This window comes from Aricia agestis, chromosome 4, assembly GCF_905147365.1.
Source record: "Aricia agestis chromosome 4, ilAriAges1.1, whole genome shotgun sequence".
Lineage (NCBI taxonomy): Eukaryota > Metazoa > Arthropoda > Insecta > Lepidoptera > Lycaenidae > Aricia > Aricia agestis.
In genome coordinates this window covers 3,681,042-3,707,564 of record NC_056409.1, presented here as the reverse complement: position 1 = coordinate 3,707,564, position 26,523 = coordinate 3,681,042, and the positions used below count along the sequence as shown (strand labels likewise).

General features: G+C 40.7%; 1 protein-coding gene across 3 annotated transcripts; it reads right to left on the bottom strand.

The window, feature by feature from the left end:
- Window positions 1-1,231: 1,231 nt before the first annotated feature.
- Window positions 1,232-20,931, bottom strand: LOC121725921 (calpain-D-like). Of its 3 annotated transcripts, none has more exons than XM_042113100.1 (22): window positions 20,600-20,931; window positions 17,774-17,905; window positions 15,930-15,988; window positions 14,412-15,654; window positions 13,947-14,093; window positions 13,564-13,694; window positions 12,994-13,114; window positions 10,800-10,915; window positions 9,830-9,917; window positions 8,988-9,124; window positions 8,703-8,815; window positions 8,410-8,599; window positions 7,516-7,715; window positions 7,157-7,253; window positions 6,806-6,993; window positions 6,021-6,286; window positions 5,448-5,612; window positions 5,026-5,137; window positions 4,506-4,778; window positions 3,631-3,773; window positions 2,997-3,093; window positions 1,232-2,736 (listed from the first exon to the last, which is right to left on the bottom strand). In XM_042113100.1, the coding sequence occupies exons 1-22, from the start codon at window positions 20,839-20,841 to the stop codon at window positions 2,644-2,646; spliced, it is 4,353 nt and encodes a 1,450-aa protein (XP_041969034.1). In that variant the 5' UTR covers window positions 20,842-20,931; the 3' UTR covers window positions 1,232-2,643. The 3 variants fall into 3 exon arrangements, with proteins under 3 accessions (XP_041969034.1, XP_041969035.1, XP_041969037.1); XM_042113101.1 differs by having other exon boundaries at window positions 8,988-9,121; XM_042113103.1 differs by lacking the exon at window positions 13,947-14,093.
- Window positions 20,932-26,523: the final 5,592 nt, after the last annotated feature.

The window sequence follows — 26,523 nt, the reverse complement described above, 5'->3', positions numbered from 1 at the left end:
TCAAAAAAGTATCTACACTTGTTGATGGATCATTTCACACGTTATGCTTACATTTTATGTTCAAAGACACAACTGACTAAGGACTTCATAAAACTGGTAGATCAAGTGATCAAGGACAACAAAATTGAGATATTACTCTCCGATCAATATCCAGCACTGAATTCAAAAGAGTTTAGAAAATATTTAAAGGACCACTCAGTACATTTAATTTTTACAGCAGTGGATGCTCCTTTTTCGAATGGTCATAATGAGAGGTTGAACCAGACGCTGGTAAATAGGATTAGATGTGCCTTAAATAGCAACGAAAAAAAAAACGCTTGGACGACAGTGGCAACAGATTGTGTGAAAGCCTACAACTCAACAAATCACACAGTGACAGGTTTTTCGCCTCTTTATCTGTTAAGTGGAGAACCAACCGATGTACTACCGATGGACCTGAAAAAGAAACAAGTGGAACCCACAGAACTGCAAAAAGACCGTCATATGGCATTTCTCAGATCAAAAAAATCTCATGAATTAAACAAGGCCATTTTTGACAAGAATAGAATAGATTACAAGTTTAAAAAAGGTGATAAAGTATACATAATGGACTGTAACAAGTTAAATCGGTCTAAAATGGATGAGATTAGAATTGGTCCTTTTGAGATCGAAGAAATGATATCAGATTCATTATGTAGAATAAACACTGGTAAGAATAAAAAGTCCCTGGGATTATACCATGTGACAAAGCTCATTCCCCAATCTGATTGCTCAAATTAACTGCAGTTAATTTGCAGTCTTGAGGGGGGGAGATGTAAGGTTTGTACACTAAATTGTGTACCTAACCTAATGTTCAATTATGTGTATCTGGCCTTATAAGCATGACATTTCACGTTGGTCGAAAAATGACAATGACAGGACGCTGAAGAACGGAGCCTGCTCGTGAAGTCATAATATATTTTATGTCCATTCTCTAAAAATATTGTATAATCATAGTGATTACGTGCATTAATAAATAAAATTAATAAATATTGTAACGCACACAAGGATACATTCTAGAGGAAGTAACAAACACTTGATTGTCGATTTTTCTTTTATAGGTTAGTCAATGCACATGTTAAGTATTATTTTACTGTATGTTTTACTTTTTGTTATAGGTTATAACATTAAATATTTCTTTTATAGATAAATCAAAACTGGCTTTATTACTTCCGAGTCCTACATCATCTAACATATTACATATATTTAATGACAAATTCACCTCGAAAACATAAGTATTAGCTAAAAAATTGTCAGTTTATAGTAATACAGAATTAATTTTGAAATAAAACATTTATTTGTATTTAAAGTTTGAAGAATAAACTGACAAGTTTCGTATAACAATACAGTCACATAATGCTAGTTAATAAGCATTATATCACAAAAATAATATATACACAAACACAATATTACAAAAGTATATTTTGAGTTTGCGAGGGCTTGCGCATGCCATACCAACTGCCGTATACTTTACGTTACATGTCTTTGCTTTGAGCACATTATGTGCATATACAATGTACACAGGTCCATAACAAACCAAAAACACTTGAACATTGTTTTGTATTCGTATGAAACAATATTCAAGCGTTTTTCTTGTTGCGACCACCATCAAATTCTACAATTCTGCGACAACTTACACAAAAAAACACAAATATATTAAAAATGTGATTATATAAATGTGATTGCATCAAAAATATTGCACAGATAAGTTAGGCCAAAATATAATACAAAATAAACTTAAATTAATGGCAAGAATATCGAGTACAAAAATACATCTCATCGACGTGATGACTAAAACAAATATAATGGAATGCGTCGTGCATCACACGTTAGGGTCGGCACACACTAGCGACATCGCTGCGGCGACAGATTGTGCTCGTCGCTAGTGCAGACCGCTACAACCAAATATAATACGAGGTTGAATACAAGCGATTTACAATTTTACGTCACCCCTCTTCACATTGACAAACATTTTGTGACAAGTAGGACGAATTTTACGTATTACCTTCATCCAAACGAGAATTTCGTCTTTTTATTGATACACCATTTTATAATGACACCCCTGAAACTAAACTACCCTATCAATTTCAATTCGTCGACGACGTTTACAAATAAAACCGTCGCGTTTATAAAAAGGGCAAAAAGGGCAGTATGCATGTTAAAAGTTCCTAACCGTTTGAGTTAAACATTCATCATATTATTCTATACATTTAAAAATGTTATATTTCATCAGTTTGACCCTTAGGAACTTTCCTTCAATTTGTAAATGTCGAGCCACATATAAAATTATTCTCATATTGTTCACTACCAAATTTTATCACTGCATCTCACTATTATTACAAGTTATCATAATACATTTTGAGATTCGCCAGTTACTTCAGACACGACTAGCAAGAAGCTACAGTCTACATTTTGGGAACCACAGTTACAAACATTCTATATTGGTGTACTCAAGTGGAATCACGTTTTAAACTTTATGAAAACATTTTGATCATGACAAATATAAAAATCTGTTGATTTTACCGTAATATACAAAATTCACTCGAACCCCAGCTAAACTGATATACATTCGTCACGCTGCTCATCTTCCATCTCACTCGCATATCGGTCGTCTCACTCTGGCGGCTACGTGATGAGGCGTGGCGCGTGTAGACCGGCGAGACGGCGTGCGAGCGGCGGCCGGTGGCGCGGCTCGCGGTCCGCGCGCGGCGCCCAGTCCTAGTGAACGTAAACCTTTATCAATCTTCACAGACAAAAATAGGAATATAGTCCCTATACAATGGTAGTACTTAAAAAATGTATAGCTGTAAAAATACACACTTTCGAAAAAAGACGTTTCGAATAAGTTCGTACAACTCATATTCGACACTACTTTGTCGATACGTCTTTGGTTCGCAAATCAGGAAATTTCTTCGTGCTCTGCTAAGGTATATTACAAGAATACTAATAGCTAAATAAAAAAAACAACTAAAATCTACCTGCAGTCGTGCGCCGGCGGCGAGTCTATGCGTTAGTCGGTGGGCGATAGAGAACCCGCCACTGCCCTCCAGCTGCGTCAGCACTATTATTACTTGCCTGAGAAACACATAAATAAATGTTAATACAAAGTCCAATACGTATAAGTAATATGAAAACGTTACTCCATTTTTACGAGTGGTAATATCCTGATATGTGTTTGGTTCTTAAACATTTAAACGACGCAAGACAATGTAATAAATACTAACGCAAAATATATTATGACTGCGGCGCCTGACCGGTGCCGCTCCGGTTTCCTACATATAAAAATGTATGGCATGCGCACACATTGCGGTCCAGTGCGCTCCGGCGCTGCACGCGCATCGTAATCCAGACGAGGCGGGGAAGGGTTAGGTTAGGTATGTATTGGTGGAGCTCGAGTCCGTCAACGACATCAAAATACTAATTCTAATTGTATGGAGTCCGTCGCTACTAAGGTACTGCAAAACGTTGCAGCGCCACACTCACCGTGTGGTCGGTAGTCCGGCGAGATGACCTGTGGTGCGGCGCCGCATCGCGTCGTGTGGCATGGCTCTTAGTTTTTAACATAATTTTTTGATAACCTCCCAAATCACTGATACTCAAAGCAATGAGAACCTGTGCAGCGGCGGCACGGAGTCGATGGTTTTGAGTTCGCCGCGCGTGGACACGACGTTGTAGCTCTCCTGGCAGTCGCACTTCACGTGGATCCACTTGTCCGTGTGCCGGTTCTCCACCATCACCACCAGACCCGCCCAGCCCTGGATATATTAAAATAAGTAGAATGTAAAAAAGTTGGTTGTCTGTAAAGTCGGTTTACGGACGATAGTTTGATGTGACAACGTCAAACATTACAGTCACTCGAGCCGATCATGCCTCTCTCTCGTTCGTGCCGCGCTCTCGCTTGCGAAACGCGACATGAAGCGTAACAGGACAATGACGTTATAGTTCATGCAGCCCGTATCGTGTAAGGCTGTTTGCACACACCGCTCCATTACTCATCCCTGTGTTTCTATTTGCCCTTACACACGGCGCCGCCACGGCGGCGAAAAACGCTGCCGCTGCGGCGCCGTATGTATGTACACGCTTATTAGACGTTGTCACGTGAAAATATAATGAATTAATTTTATTTGCCGACTTTTATAATAAGCTGATGATATTACGATTCGATAAGATGTTTATTCTGATTCAGAATAGATATCATGTTATGATCATCCATAAACAAATTCAGATTAAATCGATATCGCGTTGTGAAACGCTAAATTTTACGCTGAGAAACCACACTATCGTGTAAATTTATCCAAAAGACATGATTCGATTTTCGATTGTGTTTGAAGTAAGGAGCCAGGACAGTTTCGAAGATTGGTAAATAGAATGTGGAGTACAAAGCAACAATCGGCACACACACACAGCCTACAATTTCTCGAAGCTCGCACGCATTATACTATCTTGCTAAAGTATCAATCGAATCTTATTGCGTCATGCAAGCTTACCTTCGTCAAATAATACGCCGTCATGCCCTGCCTTCCCTCGTGTCGCTGTCCCCTCGCCAGCGTCAGTCCTATTATCGCATCAGCCAGCAGATGCGGATGTAAGGGCGGGCGCTCCACCGCCAGCGGCTTTGACGAATGCGCCGCTAACACATGACGCGGCCAGGCGCTAGGGTCGTTGAGCTCCAAGCCAGTGTGCCAGTGGTTGAACGCCAGACAGACGACTAGGTAGAAGCCCTTTTCGAGCATCTTGTGGCAGCCTACGAAGCCTCGGACCTGAAGTAATTTAACGTCACATTTATAGTTAGGAACGTCGCACACGTAAGAGCCAGTCCACACGGCGCGTTGCGTCAACGTTGCGTCGACGCAGCGCTGCCGTTGCGTTGTTTTACATACAAATAACCAAGGTGTTCGAACGCTGCGCTGCTGCTGCTGTCACGACGCGGCGTCGTGACAGCAGCGCGCTTAACAGGGTGTAGCCCATACCAGATTCCCACCAGTGTTCAGGTAAGTGGTAACCAACCTGTCTCTTGCTGTGCGCGACGAGCTTGCCGACCTGCGCGCTGGGCCCCGACTTGGTGCGGAACACCACCACGCATAAGTCCAACTGCGACCGCTGACTCTTCGCCGAGTTCCTGGAAATATTTAGTATATTGTTAGTATTTATGTAAGAGTATGAGTGATATGTGTATAGTATGACAAAAATCTTCGTCTAAAAGGAAAAGAAAATACAGATACAAATAAAAGAAGATAAACAACATTACAAACAAAAGAATTTATATCAAATGTTTTTTCTTTTTTTTAAATGACTATACCACTGAATTTATAGTATTTGATTAGCTTACTATAATGTCACCTTCACTTAATCCTGACGATACTTCATCCAAATTCACAAGTCAAAGTATATATATCTGACTTTTCAACTACAATAACCCCGCTACTCACCTCTGGCCCTCCTGGAAGAGCGTGAAGTCGACCTCGGTGGGCTGCGCGGCGGTGAGCAGCAGGCAGGTGAGGTGGCGGGGGGAGGACAGCGGCGGCAGGATCCCCGCCAGCCGCACCTCGTGCCACCCCGCGCGCACCTTGCAGATGTCGATGCAGTCGAAGTATCTGAAAAAATAAATCATTTATTTCTAAATCGGTTAAAAATTAACACTTTTACAACATCTATATGTGGTCTAACACCTGGATAAGAAAGAAAATCATGCAAAATACAGGTAGAAAGCGATAAAATAAAAATAAACGTAAGACGTTTCAAAAATCGATTGTATGCTCTTAAAGTATAACATATCCGCAAAAATTTACATTGCAATCAGAGGGTTAAACAGAAAAACATACTTATACGACTTATCGCAACATTATTGTTGAATGCTTATGTACAGGAGCTGTTAACATTTTCGTGAAAACCTTCTTCGATGATGTTAAGATAGTATGTTCCAGCTTATTCCACTGGGCGCATTAAATTACGACCGCTGTTAGTTCGACAGCGGACAATCTCAAGATACATCGCGTACTCACTTGAGTACATCATCGAAACTAATCCAGAAGACGCCGTGGTCGTCATCTGTCGGCGAGGAGGGCGGGGCTGCGGGCAGCGCGCGGCGCAGCGCGTCCGTCCAGCGCGGACAGTTGTTGGCCCACGCGCCGCGCCATGTGTAGTGACCCCAGGGGTTGCGCAGGCGCAGCAGCCGCAGTGGCCGTGCGCCCGCCACCTCCACCACGTCGAGTACGGAGTACGCGTGACGGGGACGTAAGCCGAGACGCTGGTATTCTTCTTCGTCCACCTGTTAATAGTGAAGTCCAATTACTAAACAATAAATTTGTCAAAATATGTTTTGACACAACTTTGTTTTACAAGTTAGTTTATTCATTTTTACCACAAATTTCACGTAATAAAAGCGTGCTTCTATTTCTTCACCGCAAACAACTTAAAATGTAAATAACTTAAAAATCGTGTTTTATTTTTTGGAACGAAGTTCCTTATCGCACGTTGCGAAAAGGGGCTAAACGGAAAAAATTAAGACCAAAAAGTTGTAACGACATTTTTTGCCACAGACATAGATCAAGATAGATACCGCATATGTATGTAACTTCGCGGGACATGCGATGCTATCTTGATCTATGTCTGTGCTTTTTGCTATAGTTGTAACTTGTAAGCCGTGCGGTAGCGCGTGTTTCTTTCTCTGTCTCTCTTTTTTTCTTGAGTGTATACAGGTTTTTTGTACATAAAAAATCGTTCTATCTGGGTGTCCCTTGACACCTCTCAAGTTTTTGTTTTAATTAATAAAATATCATATTCTGACCTTCATGTTGCCGCCGCCGCAGCTGGCCCCCATCAGGAAGCAGGCCTGGCGCGAGGACAGCAGCTGCGCCCACACCAGGTCGCGGTCGAGCTGCTCGAGCGGCGCCCCGCCCCCCGCGCCGCCGCCGCCCGCACCACCCGCCTGCAGCGACACCGACTCGCACGGCGCGCCCGTCAGCGTGCACAGACCTGTGAACGTGGAATATTATGATAAAGTTCTTGTTGATTGTGTGCGTGCGAATAACAAATACTGATTGTTATTCGCCTATATTCGACGCGTTAACTTTGAAAAGCATAACCACATAATTTACGTTGAAATGGGTTACGGTTTATTGAGACTATAAAAACCTACCTTCTATCGCTCTACCGGATACCAACGCCTCGTAGCAGCCGTGCAATTTAGCAACAGCCTTTTCTATCAACGGCACCCATAATTGTTTCCTTTTTGCCTGCAAACGAAATGTTAATTTATAGCCAGTTTGACATATATACTTAGAAATTGGTTCATTGCTAATCGCCTCTTTCCCTAGGGCATAAAATACAAAGCGCGTTTTTTATTCTGTAAATAACGTTAATCTCATTAAGTAGTTCAAGAGCAATGTTGCGGGCGAGGTAAAGATAAAAGTAGTGGAAGGTATCTCTATGCTTTACGGCCGAATACAATTACTAACTTACATTATAACAAGTGACGTAACCCATGACGTGACGTACCTGCGAGTACACCAAATGTCCCTTCTTATTGCAAGGCAGCAGATCATCGACGGTCACTGTCAGCCAGCGGCCGTCCTTGCAGAGCCGCAACTGGTACGCGCCGCGAGCGGGCTCGGCGCGCAGTACCACAGAGCGAACCAACGCCGACCGCTCCGCTAACACCGCGAGCGCAGATAGCAGCCAGCAGTTGCCTAGCACGCCTGTAGATTATCAAAACTCAGTGACAGTTAGAGCTATAACTCACCGGGACACCACCACGACGTAGCCAGCGACGTTACAATGTCGAATGACTAAGCAGCGTCTGGAGTCTCTACGTCGCCGCAAAGCGCTGTTTTTCTTAGTTACGTTTAAAAACACCGCTTTGCGGCGACTTAGAGGTGACATGGTAATGTCACTGGTTACGTCGCGATGACGTCCCGGTTAGTTATAACCCTTAAAGCAATCTAAGTTGACACTATAATGCTTGACAAGCTATTTAAAAATACATAAATCATCGGCGTTTAAGCGCTTAAAAAAATACTGCAACAACATAAAATATGTTACTTAAGCAGTTTAGGCACTGGGAATGGGATGAAACCACTCACCAAACACTCGTTTCTAAATCTCTGTTAGCAAGCTATATATTATAATGTTTTATCCTTATCTGTATAAATCGGAAAAGGCGCTTTATAGACCAGGTGCCTTACTCCCGAAACTGATATCGATTTCGATTTCAACGGTTTTTTGACATTTTTTAGACATATTTTAGATGGCCAAAGTGTCAAAAAACTGTTGAAATCGCAAATCGAAATCGATATCAGTTTCGGGAGTAAGGCACCAGGACAGAATGTTGTCTTGCGTATTTATCGTGTATGCATTGGGTAATTATTTTGCTATCAAGAACATCGAACCTACCTTGCGATATATCCGACGGTCGGGGGTCACGGAACACCTGCCACGGCAAACGGTGGTCTGCGTCCACGTGTATCTGGTGTGGGCGGAGCCAGCGCGCCGCAGCCCCGCCCTCCGCGCCCGATCCCGAGCCGCCGTAGTAGAGAGACCGCGCGGACGCCGGAAACGACTCATCTACGTACATCTCACCAGTCTGCAAGGCAAAAAAGAATATAGTGTAGCAATGTTTTCGTGTTTTCATCCAAAAAAACTGCACAATACGTTGAGTTGTTTAATTAAGCGATATTTATACTCACAGCGGCGCACTGAGCGAGCACCTCCTGCCACTGCGTCCACGCGTGGCTGTCTTCCCGTATCCGCAGGATCTCCATCGGCGTGCTCTCCTGCCGCTCGCTGTCTGAACCGTCCGCTAAAATTTTAAGTCCAATTTAGTAAAATATAATAATTTTATAATAATGTTATTTTGCTATAGATTTTTATTGGAGGTGATTATTGAAAAATTTACACTTGAAATAATACATAGTGGACTTTGTTTACATTAAAATAAATCGTATCTAAGTTTTCATAAAACTTGTACTCACGTGAGAGGTCTATGGCACGCGGGGGCGGGGCGGCGGGCAGGAGTTGCGGGCGCGCCGTGGCGCACATGTCACACGCGCCCACACTGCCGCTGTTCACGAACGTGCACTCGCCGCACGACCACTCCACGTTCTCGCTGCTAGGGGATAACGTTATACTAAAAACATACTATAACAAGTAATCGTTAAATAGAAAATTAACACACAGATACTTAAGTTACCTTTGTGTGTCCATGAATAAGAATATATTATGCCATTTCACATTCTTAGACAGTACATAAAGTAACATTTAATATCATGTATAATTATTAATGTTAATGTTGTATAATTAATTCACAATATCTACCGTAATCTATCATAAAACAACACTCCGCTTTAATATATGATACTTTACTCACAAAAGGTAAAAGAAGATAATATAAACCTGTTCAACGTTCTTTCCACCTCTTTTTTTCTAAGCGATTCTTTGGTTATCTAGGTGGCTACCTTCAGAGCGCGTTCAGATGTGCGCGTGTTCTACTATAGCGTATGGGAAAATTCGCGCGCAGCACGCGCTGAATCCGCACCGAACCCGCGCACGTACCCGCACTTGTTTTCCCATACGCTCAGCAGATCACGCGCACGTCTGAGCGCGTTCTTACAATAAAACACACAGGCTACTAAATATATTTCATCACACATACGTTGCCAAAGTGGAAAGAAATTAAAAAAAAAATACTACTTGCACTATGGGTTTGAGGGCTTATATTCCTCGCATTTACAAGAGATATGGCAAATACTTCATTGGCAAATTATTATTAGCAAAAACCCTTGGACTTTGGCATATGTATGCAAAGTAAACTGACTTGGTATCGGGCGGCGGGCTTTTGTGCCTGGAGCCGCGGCGGGGCAGAGCCGGCGTGTGTCGCGAGCGCCGCGGCGACGGGCTCCGACCTGAAAGCAAATACGATGTTTTTTATAAAATAACAGGGCAAATGAGCAAATGGGTCACCTAATGGAAAGCAACTACCGTCACCCATGGACACTCGCAACATTAATACGAATAAAGATAATATTGTATTATAAGTGTCATATTATATATTCAACGCCTTCGTGGTCTCTTGACTCGGAGGTCGTGGGTTCGATTCCCGCGTTGGAAACATGTTATTTCCAAGTTAGGTTAGGACAATGCAGGCTGATCACCTGATTATCTGACAATGATCATCTTAATCCATGCGTCGGATGGGCATGTAAAAAGTCGGTCCTGCGCCTGATCTCTCGCCAGTCGTGTCACTGGGTTATGAGTGTAAAAGGAATAGAGAGTGCTCTTGTGTACTGCGCATACACTTGGGCACTATAAAATCACTCCTGCGTAACCGGCCTGGTTTCAATGAAACTGGCCACCGTCACCGAAACCGTTGTGGGGAGTACTATTTTTTTTTTTCAATTTTAATTTTTAAATTACTGCAGAGGGATAAATAATTAAGAAGAAATAATTATTTAGATTCACGCAATTAAAAGTTTTAAGCAAATAAAGATTTCCCTAATTGATAAACACCTTTGAATTCATGTCGTCTGTAAATCAAGCATCAAGCCTCATAAGCTAACCGGTGAGCGAGACACAATAGAATATCAATAGATTTCCAAGAATCCACGATGGAAGGATTAAATACAAAAATCCGTTTCAGAAAATTAAATGACACAAAACTTAGGGCTCCCACACAAAACTGCGAATTCGCATCGCAAAGTCATTTTTAGTATGAGTTTTGTTGCAGATTTTTGCTATGCCATGTGAATTCGCAGTTTTGTGTGGGAGCCCTTAAATGTAACACGTACCAGCAACTTGATTGTCGTTAGTGGTAGGCACGGCGTGCTTGGGCACGGGCGGCGTCTTGCACGCCAGACACAGCGGCGCCGACAGCGGGTTGCGCAGCGTACACGAACCGCACGACCTGAACACGAAACATTTATTTATTTACAGAATATAGGGGTGATTAAGACCACAATTATAAAAATAAATTAACTAATAGACCATAATAGAAGCTCTTTCAGGGAAAGTCCCTCGCAGAATTTCGCACATACTTTATTTATATCCATCCACTTGTCAGCAAACACATCATCACACTCGTGGTTGGCAGACAGGAGAGCGTTAAGAGGATACACCAGGGGCGAGAGAAATTCAAAATAGGTATTTTGAAAATGTATTGCTGTCTCACCAATCTCAAGTCTCCCACCGCAGAGCGCGATAAAGACAACACGACAAAAGTTCTAATAAAATAAAAGAAAATCATCGATTCGTTGTCCTCTGATTCCTTCTCCAAAACTTAACCGATTTAAGTACTTTTTTCATTAACAATTAAAGCAAGGCTTGAGCTGTGTTCCTATGTTTCACTTTTTTGGTATATTCCAGCCAGTTTTGTTTTATGAGTGTTTGAACACTGGCCATTTTTTTGGGTTTTTGAACGTTTATATCTTTTTTAATAGTTAAATTATGAAAAAAAAAAAAAGAAAACATAGGGACATTGTATTAGTGGCCATAAATATTCGGGAAAAAAAATTATAACTCTATCGGTATTATCCAGGGAGGAAACAGCGGACAACGTTTGTATGGAAAAACGGCGGTGTGGATCGCTCTTAAGAGGATACCACAGCGGCTAGAGAAATGAAAAAAAAGTACGTGTAATATCTATAGCTGTCTCCCTTACCTCAAGCCTATACCGCAGAACGCGATAGAGACAACTGCAGAAAATCCAGAAAATCAACGATTCGTTGTCCCCTGATTCCTTCTCCAAAACTTAACCGATTTAAGTACTTTTTTCATTAAAGATTAAAAAAAGGCTTGAGCTGTGTTCCTATGTTTTGCTTTTTTGTATAATCTATCCAAATCTGTTTTCTGGACGTTTGAACACAGTGGAAAATCTGGCCATTTTTTTGGGTTTTTGAACGTTCATATCTTATTTAATAATTAAATTATGAAAAAAAAGAAAACATAGGGACATTGTATTAGTGGCCGTAGATATTCAGGAAAAAAATTATAACTCTACTAGCATTATCCAGGGAGGAAACAGGGGACAACGTTTGTATGGAAAAAATGGCGGTGTGGAATCCTCTTAAGCACGTCTAACCCACGATACAGTAGGGACTCGGCTTTCGCGACAGAATTGCAATCAGGTAAGGCAAATAGTTTAGGCCGACGGCAAAAGCGGCACCTGCAGTAATTTTCGGGCACGAACTAACGGCAAACGAGGGTTACAACATAATTTAATATGATGGATGTGTGATTGAATTTAATTTTTGATCGATAGCGTACCTTATCGGAACGCTAATAATTAAAATATAATATGCTTTTGTCACTAAAAGAATAATTCTGGAAACACACGTTTACCGTAACTTTGGACACGCGTCATAAAATCTCACGAAAACGACTTTTTCAAACGAAGTGGTATTTGAAGATTTTTTTTTTTTTTTTAATGAAATAAGGGGGCAAACGAGCAAACGGGTCACCTGATGGAAAGCAACTTCCGTCGCCCATGGACACTCGCAGCATCAGAAGAGCTGCAAGTGCGTTGCCGACCTTTTAAGAGGGAATAGGGTAATAGGGGAGGGTAGGGAGGGGAAGGGAAGGGAATAGTTGAGGATAGGGAAGGGAATAGGGTAGGGGTTAGGGGATTGGGCCTCCGGTAAACTCACTCACTCGGCGAAACACAGCGCAAGCGCTGTTTCACGCCGGTTTTCTGTGAGAACGTGGTATTTATCCGGTCGAGCCGGCCCATTTGTGCCGAAGCATGGCTCTCCCACGTATAAATAAAGAAGTTGATGTCGGAAATAATTGTGACATATTAGTGGCGTACCAAAACAATATAACGTTCCGCAATGTCAAAACTCCATTTTATATCATCACTGCAATTTACCGGATGATAAAATAAAATAAAATGATACAGAATCAATGGATCATAAAGTATATTTCTAAAAAGTGAAATTCTAATAGCATTAGAACTGTCTACTATGGATGAAATAAAGGACACTTTACCAGTAGTTGTCGGTATTAGGGCGGGAACCTGCGCACGCGGCGCATGCGGCGGCCGCGCTGTCGTTAACGAGCGTGCAGCGCTCGCACGACCACGTCTCCAGTGCTGGTGCCGGTGTCGATTCTACAATCAAACACAATACGATTATATTTTTTCCTATGTTTCGACATGAAAGAGCCGGCGCGACCCGGCCTTACAGTAACTGGCGTGTAATAACAACACTAGAAAATTAAGAAGTACCAGAGGTTTTATAGCGTGTCTTTGGGTAGCATCGCTTACCATTAAGCGATCCATATTATGTTTATTTAATAAAACAATATTCAATGACTATATTCACGTGTTAAACGTAGTAATCCGGGTACCTTAGAATTTTTTTTTTTCATTTGATTAGCTTCATTTTGATAAGATAACAATCTGTTAGATTGACACTTTCGAGAATTTTCGCAAAGAGGAAATTGTTCGTCTCACTCACAAAATAAGATAGTAATCAAACGACAAAAATGTTCTAGGGACCTGTGCTATAATGTAAAAATTTCACAACAGCAGCTTGAAATATATAAAATTATACTAACCGACTGCAAACAGCAGTTCATCGCTGTTGAGATCGTGGTCGAGCGACGCGATGGGCACCGTCAGTTTCTTGGGCGGCTCGTTGCGGTTCGGCTCCGGCTTTGTGCCGCTCGCTTCTGATGATGAGTTGTTCCTACAAAATACATAGAAACCTTAGGAGTTTTCGTATTTTATTATAAACAAAATTTTCTCATGGTTTGCATATTTTCATCTTTTCAATCAAAACAGAAGTCACACGTGTGAATAAAATTAAAACAACACTCGTGAGTCGTACCTTCGGTAAGTGAAGCGCACGTGCTAAACATTTTCAAAATGGCACAAATGCCCTTGTCCTATAGAAAATGTAGTGTATACTGTAGCCGCCAAGTTGTGTGCGTGCGTGTACCTCGTGCGCGGCGGCGGCGGCGCCAGCGTGACGGCGTGCGGCGGGCGCGCGCTGCGGCACACGTCACAGCGCGCGCCCCACGCGTTGTACGCGAACCAGCACTCGCTGCACTGCCACATGCGCGCCGCGCCCGCACCCGCGCCCGTACTGCGTGCACACAAGCGTGTATGTGTGAAGTTTAAGCAAGTTTCTTATTTAAAGTTGTGGGCGTCAAAATTAGGCGTGAGTTTATTACATAAGTGATTAGCATAGTACTACCAGAGAAGTTGAATCCTATGCAAATCGGGGACCTAAGTAGTTTGGTTGCATAACGTCAAACCCAGCTGACAGATCACAATTAACATTGAATTGACATATTCGACCAAATAACGTTGGTCTGTCAATTGCATAGGAATCAACTTCCTCGATGGTACATATTTGTGAATTGCTTTACTATATTATTGTGAGCAGAAAAGAAGCACTTACGAGTTTTGTTGTTGAGAAGGCACTTTAGTCGGTTCCCGCGGGTTGTGCGACACCTTGCCGACGGAGGGCAGCATGTTGTAGACCTTGTCCTTGGGCGCGCCGATGTGCGTGGTCGGCAGCACCTCGGGCGAGACGCAGTTCTCGGCGCCGAGCAGCTCGTCGATGCGCGCGTAGTCGTCGTCGACGTCGTTGGCGTACAGCGCCTCGTTGTGCGAGTTGCTGACGGCAGCGCTGGCGTCCGCCACCGACACGTACGAGTAGCGCGTGCCGCCCGTGTTCACCTGCAGCTGTAGGTTGCGGTCCTTGTACCGCCCCTTGTTAGGCAACGCGTAGATCACACCCTCCGCGTTCGTGTCCCAGCTGCACTCCTTGTCGATGGACTCCAGGTGCGTCTCGTCCCGCTTATCCTCCGCCCTTGGGGGCGACTCGCAGGAGCCGGCGAGCGACCGCCGGTACTCGTTCAGGCTGCGCCGGCTCGACACGACCTTGCCGATCGGCCGGTTGTCGTCGTTCTGCTCGGAGAAGGACCGGCGGTAGGTCGGGCGTGTCTCCGGCGAGTTCTGCGCGCTGATGGACCTCGAGTGGGCCGCGGAGCCCGGGCCGGTCTGGGGCCAGTCCCTCACGGTGATCATGACCCCCCCGGACGAGGGCAGGGAGACGGCGCCGTCGCGCCCGCCGAGCGTCTCGTGGCGGCCGAGGGTGGTGACACTGAGGCCGCGGGCGTTGGGGATGCGGGCCAGGGGGGAGGCGCGGGGCGACAGGCACGCCTCGCAGTGGGTCCGGACGCCGGAGTTCTCGAGCGTGCACCTGCTGCACGACCACTTCTCGAGGTGGAGGCCGCGGCTCTGCTCGCGCTGGTACTCCTTGACGTAGTCGAGCTCCCAGTTCGAGCCGCTCTCGGGGCACTTTTTGGGGCGGCGGGTGACGGTGTGCAGGCTGCGCAGGAAGGACTCGCGCGGGTTGCGAGCTGTGCCGTAGCGCTCGGCGACCATGAGCGTGGCGGGGCGGCTGATGGCGCCGGGGGGGCCGGCGGGGGGGCGGGGCTCGGCGTCCCACCAGCGGGGCGGGGCGAGCACGGAGCCGTGGGACAGGGAGCGCGTGACGCCGTGCGCGGTGTCGGCCAGCTGCGTGGGCGACAGCCGCAGCGACTGCACGTCGAGGTTGAGGCGCCGGTCGTTGGACAGGCGGGACGAGGGCTTGTACGACGGGACTGCCAGAGTGTTTGATCTTATCATGCTGTCGTCTGGAAAATGTAACAATACATAAAAATTACATAACACTACTAATTGTCTGTGTAAATAATATTATGTCATAATAAGTCATAACTCTGATGTAGGTAAGTACCTTCCTATTTTTAGAATTAAATAAATAACACATTAAGGAAATGGTATTGAATAGCCGAAAACTCCTCAAGAAAAAAAAAGAAAAAATGTGTCTGTGTTAATTCTCAATGTTTGAATTACCTACTAGGTATGTATATAACAAAAACTATAGATTTTATTTAGAAAATAATAATACCTTTATCAGACTTATCCTTATCAGTCATCCCTGTAGACTGATCCTCGTCATCGGAAAATCTGTAACGTGTAATGTGAAGAGTCAGTCCGCTACCCGCCCACACAACAATCAATACAAAATAAAACATTCATGTCATCATGACACTCACTTCATATGCATACATGATACATTTGATAGTTATTAAAAAGGCAATCGTGTGAGGTCGTATCAATCATCAGCAACAATAATAATTTATGCTGATGCACTATATTATGTAATGTAATCATAGTAACATAATAATTTGGTGGAATGAAAAAAGTTACCAAGCGCCATGTTGCTATTTTTAATAAAGAGCTGTTTAAAGATTCATGTTTAATTTAAACATCTTAATGACAAATAAATTGTTCAATATTATTGTAGGTCTAGGGGCCCGCTTAGACTAATCGATTTTTTCCAGATAAATTTAATCGAAAATTCGCTCATTCCGAATATATAAAAAACTCATTTTGACCTCTAGTGTCGCTTGGTAACTTTTTTTATTCTACTGTTGATATGTAACAAAATTTCGTAGTAATTTTAACATCCCATTTGACATCAAATCAAAGTAGGAAGACTATGACACAATAGACATAACTACCAGTAGTTCGACTGCAAAGAAAAGGACAGTTTTCAATATCTGTCAAATTCGTCGGGTTTCACTAGGATTATGAACGGAATGTGCCTCGCGCTGGCTGATATAATTTATTTTTAAATATTTAAAATAAAGATTTCAAAATTGGATTCTGTCAATTTTAATCGAATGTGCCAAAACACAAACAACAATACGACCAAAGAGGAACACGTCCAGCGAATATGTCATAGTTTTAAGCAGCCTCTACACGTTGGCCGTGTTTGCCGAACAGAAGGGGATGGCGCTATACCAGAAAGAAAGACGCAAATAATTCAATCTCTTTTTTTAGTATAGCGCTGTCCTCTTCTGTTCGGCAAACACGGCCAACGTGTAGAGGCTGCTTTAAATTCGTAGGTAACAAGTTAACAACCCTAGCGACGATTTTCGTCATAATACGTCAAATTTAAAAATTTCAACATCAGTTCTAAGTCGGCATACTCTATAATTCTGTCTACTCTGACTATGACGTTATAAAATGACTGTTTTTTTTTCTCTTTCTTTGGTTTTGTAACTGTAAATCAGTAGGGTAATGACTGTTTTTTTTTCTCCTTCTTTTGTTTTTGTAACTGTAAGTTAGCAGTTAGTTTTATTTGTTAGACAACTTTTATTTTGTTATGTGCATGTTGTGTTCACTCCTTAAAGAGACACATTCCCTGGTATTATTCATTTTATATTCTATTATTTATATCTACATGTATTGTGAATTGTATCTTGTTTTGTGAACCTAATAAAAATAATCTAAAAATTTCCCAAATAGTGAAGAAAACCTACAAGATTTTACATCATAATACAGGCTGATAATACCGGATGCTGTGGGAAAATTTTAACGAGGTCCAGAAAAAAACACACGTCTTGTCCTATGTAGCTTAAAAATATTATTTTAATTAATAAAGGTATACCTATCTTCTTATGTACTGCGCACACACTTGAGCACTATAAAATTACTCCTGCGTGGCTGGCCTGGTTTCAATGAAATCGGCCACCTTCACCGAAACCGGTGTGGGAGCTATTATTATTATTAATTGATATTTGGTATAAAATATATTACAATATTTCGTGGTCCGAGATTCGAGCTATGGTCCGCCTGTTGCCTACCGCTGCTATAGATGTCCCTGAGTGCTATAGGCTATGGATGTACCACAGTCCACTGCCGAAGCCGGGGCGGATCATATCCAATATCACTTTTATGACTTACCTGTAGACAGGAGCATGGGGAGCAATGACATCGCAGGCCGCACACCGCCATGAGGCTGACACGTTCCGCAGGCCGCAGCTGCAGCGCCAGGCGCGGGTGGCGAGCGGCGCCGACCCCACGCACGACCATCCACTGGAATATTCTCGTCAGTCAATATTCTTGAACATTGTCATAATAATGAGTTACCATATTCAATAAAGTAAAAATCTATGTGGTGTTTTAGGATTATAGAGTAAAAGGACGGACTTCTGAGGGTTCCTAACCAGCCTTGCCAGAATTTTTTGGGCCAATTCGGGACTTTGTAACTTTTTGAGTGAAAAAGCAAGATTCTTCAGTCAAAGGATTGATTCTCCAAACCGCAAAATTTAGTTGTCCGGACGTATAAACTACCCGCAGAGTTACATATGTAGACCTTTGTATTTTTTTTATAGTAATATAAGGTGTGATCTAACTGGGCCACTTAGGTTCTGTAGAAAAACTTAATTGTAAATATAATTAAAATTAATTTAAAGGTCGAAAAATTTATTCCCTGGACGTGTCCTGTCCCCAGAATTCACTATAAATTCCCAAAAGAATCCCACAAATACAATGAAATTCTAATTTCAAAGTAAATAAATCGTAAGAGTATAAACAAAATATTTATAAAACAGTTGTATATAAACATATATATATATCATTATTTAAATAGAAAAAGTCATTTTAAGATTTGTCCTGGCCCACATAGTGATTGCCTATACGCTTCACTTGGAGGCTCGCACCTCCCTAGTTATAAGAAGCACGTGGTTGCGGGTGCGCAGAGCGGGAGGTTTGGTAGCCCTCTAAACATCATGGAAGGAGGTCACACAATTCGTTGCTCTATTTCCGAGTTACAAAGGAAAATATCTGATTCCCTCAACCTTGGTTCCTTACACAATTGATTCCCTATTCGCTAATTACAATGTCATTTCCAAAGTTAAGTTTGCTTAGACACGATGTAAACGACGATAATGAGTATGGTTTTTAGTTAGGCTATTTATCGTTTAACCTACATGCACAGTTTTTGTACACCTCAGGAAAAACTAACTTTTTATTGATTCCCTCTACATACATTTTGATGATTCCCTGGGTATTTTAAGTAGGGAATCAAAATATTTTACATTTATTTACCTAATTGGTACATATCTGTTTATTTTTACTAAAACAAATTACATTATCTTCATATACTGATACAAATAAATGCCACCAATAAGTAAAATATATTAAAAAAAAATTTTCTTAAAGTCAAAATATTCCAAATAAATTCATTTTCCGTTCATTGTATTTGGTTTTAAAGAACAAGTTTAGTTTGAAGACAATTTTATACATGTTTATATTTAAATTAAACATGTATATTTAGCTGAAAAAGCTTTTTTCTATTAGCTTTGTTGATTCCCTAGGTTAGAAAAATTTAAATCAAAATATCTTCTAAAATTGTGAAGTGAAAAAGGGGCCAAATAGATAATTATTTTTATAATTCACTTAAGAATAATACGCGATTATTGATTTAAAAAAATATGCAGAAATAAAAATGTTCCAGGGAACAGGATTCAACTAAATAATCCTAATCCGGAGAAATGCCTTAAGCGGGACAAAATGCATAAAATCAAATTTATTTTTTTAATTTTTATCTTTTTATTTGCGTTAAAATAAAGTTTACGTGATAAAAGATAGCTAAAGTAGCCAAAGAAAATCCACCCCTCTACCTCCCACACTCTTGTCTTCATTACACACCTTTCTTTCTCAGCATGCTGCATGTATGTTCGGGATTTTCCCTGAAAAGCGTGACTGAGTCTGTCCCGTGCCGGACATTTAATTTTGATAAAATAATTGGAATGTCCTGCCAAAATCGGGACATCTGGCAATGCTGTTACTAACATAGGTAACCCAAGGGTCCCGTGGAATAGAGAAGTCCTTCGTTATATATTTAATAGACATAGTTTGAAATGAATCAGTAGTTTTCTAGTAACTAATAAGGATACAACTTAGAGTTCATCAAAAGGTTATTACAATACTGACAATATTGGGAGTGGTGTCATTAAATGTTGCTAGTCCACTTAGGAGAATAGGAGAAGAGTAATGAAACTGACCTGTAACTCTGTGAAATGTTTATATTCATAAGACGATAAAGAGAAATTATTATATAATTACATTACATTGTATTATGTGTAACTGATAATTTTGTTGTTTATATTTAACAAACAAGAATATTATTTTTAAAGGTATTGTAAAAAAGAAATCAAAATAAATACTTTTGGACCTCGTCCCGTTTTCTTATCATTCATAAATCATGATAATGACAAGAACTTTGGATTAATTTTGGATATTTGACATAGTTTCAGTATGAGAGAGTTTTTAATACTTATAAAAATACCACATACATTTAATAAAATATATAAATAATTGTCAATATTCCAATCCATCATGTGAAAGTATTTATTACAATTTTTATTACCATTTACCATTGACACTTTTTATACATTTTGATTGCTTTATAAATGACTATATAATTATGATATTGAACGATTAGCTATCGTCGTCACAAAGGATTATACAGTTAACTATACATTTTATAACAATCTCAAGTACTTACTTGAAAACACCCAACTTTCTCCTCACATATCACAAAAATACTGACACAACTCTGGCCCAACTACTCTACAGGTACGTAGACTCGGAGACGAGCCGCCGATACCCTCGGACAAGAACTAAATAGGTTCGAATATAACCTAAATATAAGCCAGGAAAAATCGATAATCATTGAGACAGGTAACAAAGCTAGGGAATGACATGTCAATGTAACCAGCGTACCTTTTGAAATTATTTGTCGTCGGTATAACAATAGCCTCCGAGCCGGGTGTCGTTCCGCCGCTTTTTTCAGTGCGAGAGGCGTATTCGGAGGAGGAATCTCCCGTATAATATTGTTTTCGAACTTCACTGTCATGACCCGAGACTCTCTTTGTACCACATTTTAAGCACTTTACACTCTCTGTAGGGTTAATTTGACCACACGACTGACAATGCCACTGCAGCACAGATGCGATTGAACCCATTTTAATTCATACATGGCTATGAAACCATAACAGTACGTCGTTATAGAAACAAATAATTTCGCACGAAAAACGAAAACAGCTGATCCACCATGTTGTTTGTGTATTATCTTTTTTAATTTTGGTGTTACTAGCATCACACTGTCTATAAAACATTTCTCATGTGGATGAACATACATATTGTTTACTATAATATAGAAGACTTACGTAGCAAACAAATTATTGAGTTTTATTAAATAAGTAACTCAATCAATTAATTCAAATTATTATTTATTAATGGCTTACGTATGTAGAGCCATCTGTTAGGGAAATACTTGCATTTAAATGTGAAGTATTCTGTATCACTATTGAAATCACAGATGTCGCTAAATTTCTGCGTGTTTAAAAACACTGTTGTAACCACGGAGCTCATACAAAGGTTGTAACTTGTAAGGTAACATTTTTGGGGTTCCGTACCCAAAGGGTAAAAAACGAGACCCTATTACTGAGACTTCGTTGTCTGTCTGTCTGTCTGTCCGTCTGTCTGTCTTCAAGCTGTACATATCTCAAAAACCGCTATAGCTAGACTTCTGAAATTTTCACAGATTGTGTATTTCTGTTGACGATATAACAACAAAATATTATACTTTAACGTTGTTCGTGGCGGCCGAAAAGGAAGATCTTCCGACCGAGCGAGATAGCATGCTCGGTCAGGCCGAAGCCCACTGACGTCATTTCAGACGTTGTATACATATTGCCGTTCTACGAAACTTCGATAGCGCGATGCAGGAATGTTAGGCGAATTGTGGGTACCGCCACATCACTCCCCCCCGAAGACCTGCGGTATTCTTCGATGCGCTTGTGTTGTCAGGTGTGGGCCGAAGCTACGCGTGCAATGACCAGGAGAGGGACCCCGTGCTCTGCTTGCTGACCGGTCGTTGTAGCCTATGGCTGCCCCGTTCAAGCCAGACACGGGTTCGACCGGCGCGGAAGCCTAACGCGGCTTATGGTCGAGGCGACCCGGTTATGCTTGATGTCTGCTGACGTGGTGCGGATGGGCGGGGAGTGTTGATGATGATTGATGTCCAGAAGGATGGAAGAAAAAAAATACAATATGTACCTCGATGATGACAATCGATGACAATAATATTATATTGTCGATTGGACAAGTAAGATAAGATGGATAGTAAAGTGGGGGGTTCGGACCCCCCCCCCCACCCCCATTTATATACGCCCATGCCGCCCCCCCCTACCTACTTATGTTTATTTTCACCTTTATCATCCATATAATTTCAGCTATCAATAATAAGTAGGATATCTATACTAATATTATAAATGCGAAAGTATCTTTGTCTGTCTGTCTGTCCGCGCTATAAACTGAAGTCCACGCGAACGAAGTCGCGGGCAACAGCTAGTATAATATAATTAATAGGGTAGGGTTTAAAAGCGTGCGAGAGCCGGGCGCGTATTTTGAACTATGCCTACGCGCCTCGCGAATAATAAATGTTCGTGCAGCACGTCTCACTCCGCAGTCCGCGCTCAGGGTATCGGTCAAGTTGATATGGCCATGAAATTGCTGTACTTGTGCTATTATATTTTTTATTACGTGGTCAATGATGAGTTGTCCATTGGTCCGTGAAGTATGAATATGGCCGCCCCCTGAATTTGCCGCCAGGGGCACAGACCCCGGCTTGCCCCCCCCCTAGATCCGGGGCTGATTATTACGAACCGAAAATATACCCACAAAATTCGCAGAGCTGGGCCCATTTACAAAATAAGTAGCAGTTCAAAAACCTCACCTGCCTCGCATCTTTTTCACGTTTACTTTACTATTTGTATTTGGAACGTTTTTGAGCCATCCGGCCGACGTTGAGTCTATGAGAATGTTCTAGAAATAGCGCTTTTAAATTCATGTGTAATGAGTTTTCGCCTGGATACTTTTCTAGTTTGCTGCCTCGTTTCATTTCCTGAAAAGTATCAAAAATGCTATCGCTATACGAGAAGCTGCTTTTATTCTTTCTGCACTTAGATGAATGATTGGTCTTGCGCGAGCGCTACGACCGCGCGCGAGACCAATCATTTACTTATCTAAGTTTCTGCAGCTATCAACAGATTTTTAGTGTAGCCTGTTTTTTTATGGGCTTATTACCTGGCTAATGGAGCTATATCGGCTGTTTTCGGATGTGCTTAAACAGACTACAGAGTCGTAGCGAATATCAATATTACGACTTATGAAGGTCTACTTATTTACATTTAAATAAAACTGTCATGTTTAGGTCTCGAAATTTTTTATGTACTTACATACTTCAATAGTGTAATTAGACGGGTAGACGGATAGACAGCAAAGTCTATCCGTCTGCCCGTCTAATATATAATATAAGCTCCGTTTTTATCTTTTTACCTAAAATAATTATGACTCATCAAACACTAAGCTTTTAAAACACTGAAAGTGCGCTGAACTTCTTTCGCTATGAAAGTTACGGCTTGAAAAGAAAAGACACACAACTTTTTACTAACTTTAATTTTTCTTTGTAAGGAAATAGTAGCGGTGAAGCTAGTTGTATCAGCATTATGTAAATGGCATCTAACCAAATAGGTTTGCGTATATTGTTCACATAATAAAAGTACCTGTCCGCGCTGGTCCTGATGGATGGCTTACCTCGCGAGGTACACTCGGGGTAATATAATACTCCCACACCCGTTTCGGTGACGGTGGCCAGTTTAATTTGAACCGGAGGGCCGAGACAAGCGGCAGGCGATTATCACAACTGAACGCGGCCATCATGTTTGGCTTTGCAACCATTGTATATGCCATGGCATCAGCCAGCGCTGGGTTGTGTAGAGGCGCAATGAGAGGAATTGCAAAATGTGACCATTTTAGGTCCGCTGTCAGCTGACTACTATATGACATGTATATTGTATAATTTATTTCTGGCGACACTTTCTTTACTAATTACTAGTAAGGCTCAATTTTTATCCCCATGGAGTGGAACGTAGGTAAGCGACTTTTTGCAACGAAACTAGACATATCACAATGAACTTTACATCAACAGTACCTATAAGCCAGAAAGTTGGACACGCGTGTTCCGCGGAATTACCTCGCATGAGGTGAAATTGACGCTTCCATTCCGTTCTATTCCGGGGCAGTATAAATTAAGCCTATGAGGGTTAATTTTTGAGTTACAAGCAATACTTATATAAAGGCGAGTGTACACGATTATCTCAAACAAATGCAATGCGGAATAAAAAGTTGGGCAACAATCGGCGATCCATCTCGATCGCTCCCATGTGCACCGACTAATCCATCACCACCTGATGTTTACCGACCTACATACCTGCTGTACATACGTCTACCTGACGTATATGCCTATAAAAGCGATGTACGCTTTTATTTACGGATTTCAGGACTGACATGGATCACAAAGGTTTAAAATTGTTCTCGCATGATAGCAGATCTGCTGGCAGTTGACTAGTCCAATTATACGTACCTATGTTACCTTAGTTTTGGTGGGATATTTTATGACTTAGATACTGGATGTTGCCCGCAACTTGTTTTAAATTTCATTGAATGCACAAAATATATTCGACAAGAATTAATGTTAACGTTGTCGAAGAAAATTATGTTTGATATATTCATAGGTGATAAAATATGCTTACCTTTCATTTAAAGTAATGTTTTAAGTTTATGTCTTTTTCTAATCACAACAATAGTTTGAATCCTAATGCTTTGTACCTTTCAGTAGGCATATTATATAAGTACGGTATGTAATGTTTAACACTGCAGTACACGCGCCCCTTTTTTTACACGAGTACATACTCGCGCGGCCTACCATGGTAGGCCATCTAAAAATCTTGATTGCTTTCATAATAATTGTTATTTAATTAAAATGACAACTAAAATAAAAAAAAATTAGCTTGCTTCTATAATCAAAAACTATTTAATTTATTATTAAATTACTAAAAAATCAACAAATTTGTAAATTCTACAAAAATGTGACAAAAATCGTAGTGATGAAATCAAACATGTGTATTTTTTACGTGAAAATAAAATAAGTAAGACTTTTATTTGTTTTATGTTATTCAAGATTCGATCCTACTTACAGATCAGAATAAAACCAGAAATGACAAATCTATCACCACTTTCTTGGCGATCAAATTTGGGCTAACATGCAGCGTTGACATTGCCACATACGTCTTATCAGTGGGGCTAAATTGGGTTGGATTCTTAAAAAATCCCGAACTTTACTACATAAAATACTTATAAGTTATTTCTTCTATTTATAAACTCAATTATTTTTATATTTTGATTATTTTTTTCTAAGAATAAACGACCCTAAACTTCAGAACTCACCGGATTAGCTCATTTTCATACAAGTGTGATTACTAGACTGGGGTTTACAAAACTGGTCAATATTTGTCACTTGTATTACTCTTGATCGCTTATTTAGTTACAGCAGCCAACTTAAATTACAATTTTCCATTTCAAAATTCACATCAAAAGCCTGACGAGGAAATTAGACAACCGGCATTGATGGCGCTAACTTTTCATTGTGAAAACTACAAAATAATTTATTTATTGATTAATTAAATACTTAAAACTAGTTAAATATGTAATTTTTTATTAATTTTCTAATTATATTTTTGCGATTTGGTGAGATTTCCTATGTTTCTGGTTAGTCATAATATGATTACGACGTCAATCTGTACAGGTCACTTTATCTTATTGAAAAATTAAATTTTATTGTTTGTAATCAAATTATCATAAATGTATTTTAGTATAAATGCATAAAATAGACAATCATAAACAATAAAACATTATAAATCAATAATGAAACAAAATATATGTTGGTTGAATTTAGTACACCAGTACTCGCGCGGACTAATAGTAGTAACCATAGGGTAGTCCAGCGTTTTTGATGCTAAATATCTATAATTTTAATTGACTATCAGGTTACAGGAGGTACTGAGGTTTTGTAAAATTTATCAAACGAGGATTACCTGGAATGGCAAGTTTCTAGCGAGCTTTACTGAAAAAATATCGCTGAAAAAGTGACCCTGGTCTAACAAGGTAGTCCACGCGTGTACTGCAGTGTTAAAGTTCATGTCTTTTTCTAATCAAAACAGAGTTGTGTTTGATACACATAAAACAACAATTTGGAATTGCAAACGAGGCATTAAGAGCCCATATGACCCTAACTTGACTACATACTTTAACCTAGATCTCAAAATCTGTAAGGTCTAGAAAACTGATTTTTTGACACAAGTAACTTCAGTTCATAAAGATTAAATGCTCAAGACGAAAACACGATTACTCAAAAAATGCTCGATAGTTTCTTTTTTACAAAAAACCTTGTTTTAGACACATTTTTGCTTGGATCTTCGAAGTTTGCTGTCTTTTCTTTAATATTTTTAAAATCTAAAAAGGTATTGATAAAACCTAAATTTGCTCAAAACACTTTTTTCATAATCATTATAGTTCGTCTTTTATTCAAGTAAAACTAACTTGGCGATGATTCCGCGCCGTCCTTTTTCACCTGGCATATAAAAGACGGGCGTGAGTGTGAAGAGAGAAGGACGATGTTTGATTTTTAGAGTCAGGTGAGCTCTTAACTCTATTTTTACACTCTTTTAAAGTTCTAAAACAATAATTGATGTATCTTTGTCATTGATAGGTGCTCCGTCGTCTACATCCATTTTAGGATAAAC

What these genes read in the sequence shown, in the direction of transcription:
- LOC121725921 (XM_042113100.1), bottom strand. Translation starts at nt 20,841, where the DNA reads ATGGGTTCAATCGCATCTGTGCTGCAGTGGCATTGTCAGTCGTGTGGT. An exon ending in ACGACAAATAATTTCAAAAG is followed by an intron (nt 17,906 to 20,599) that starts GTACGCTGGTTA and finishes AGAATATTCCAG; the next exon opens with TGGATGGTCGTGCGTGGGGT. An exon ending in TGCTCGCTCAGTGCGCCGCT is followed by an intron (nt 8,600 to 8,702) that starts GTGAGTATAAAT and finishes TTTGCCTTGCAG; the next exon opens with ACTGGTGAGATGTACGTAGA.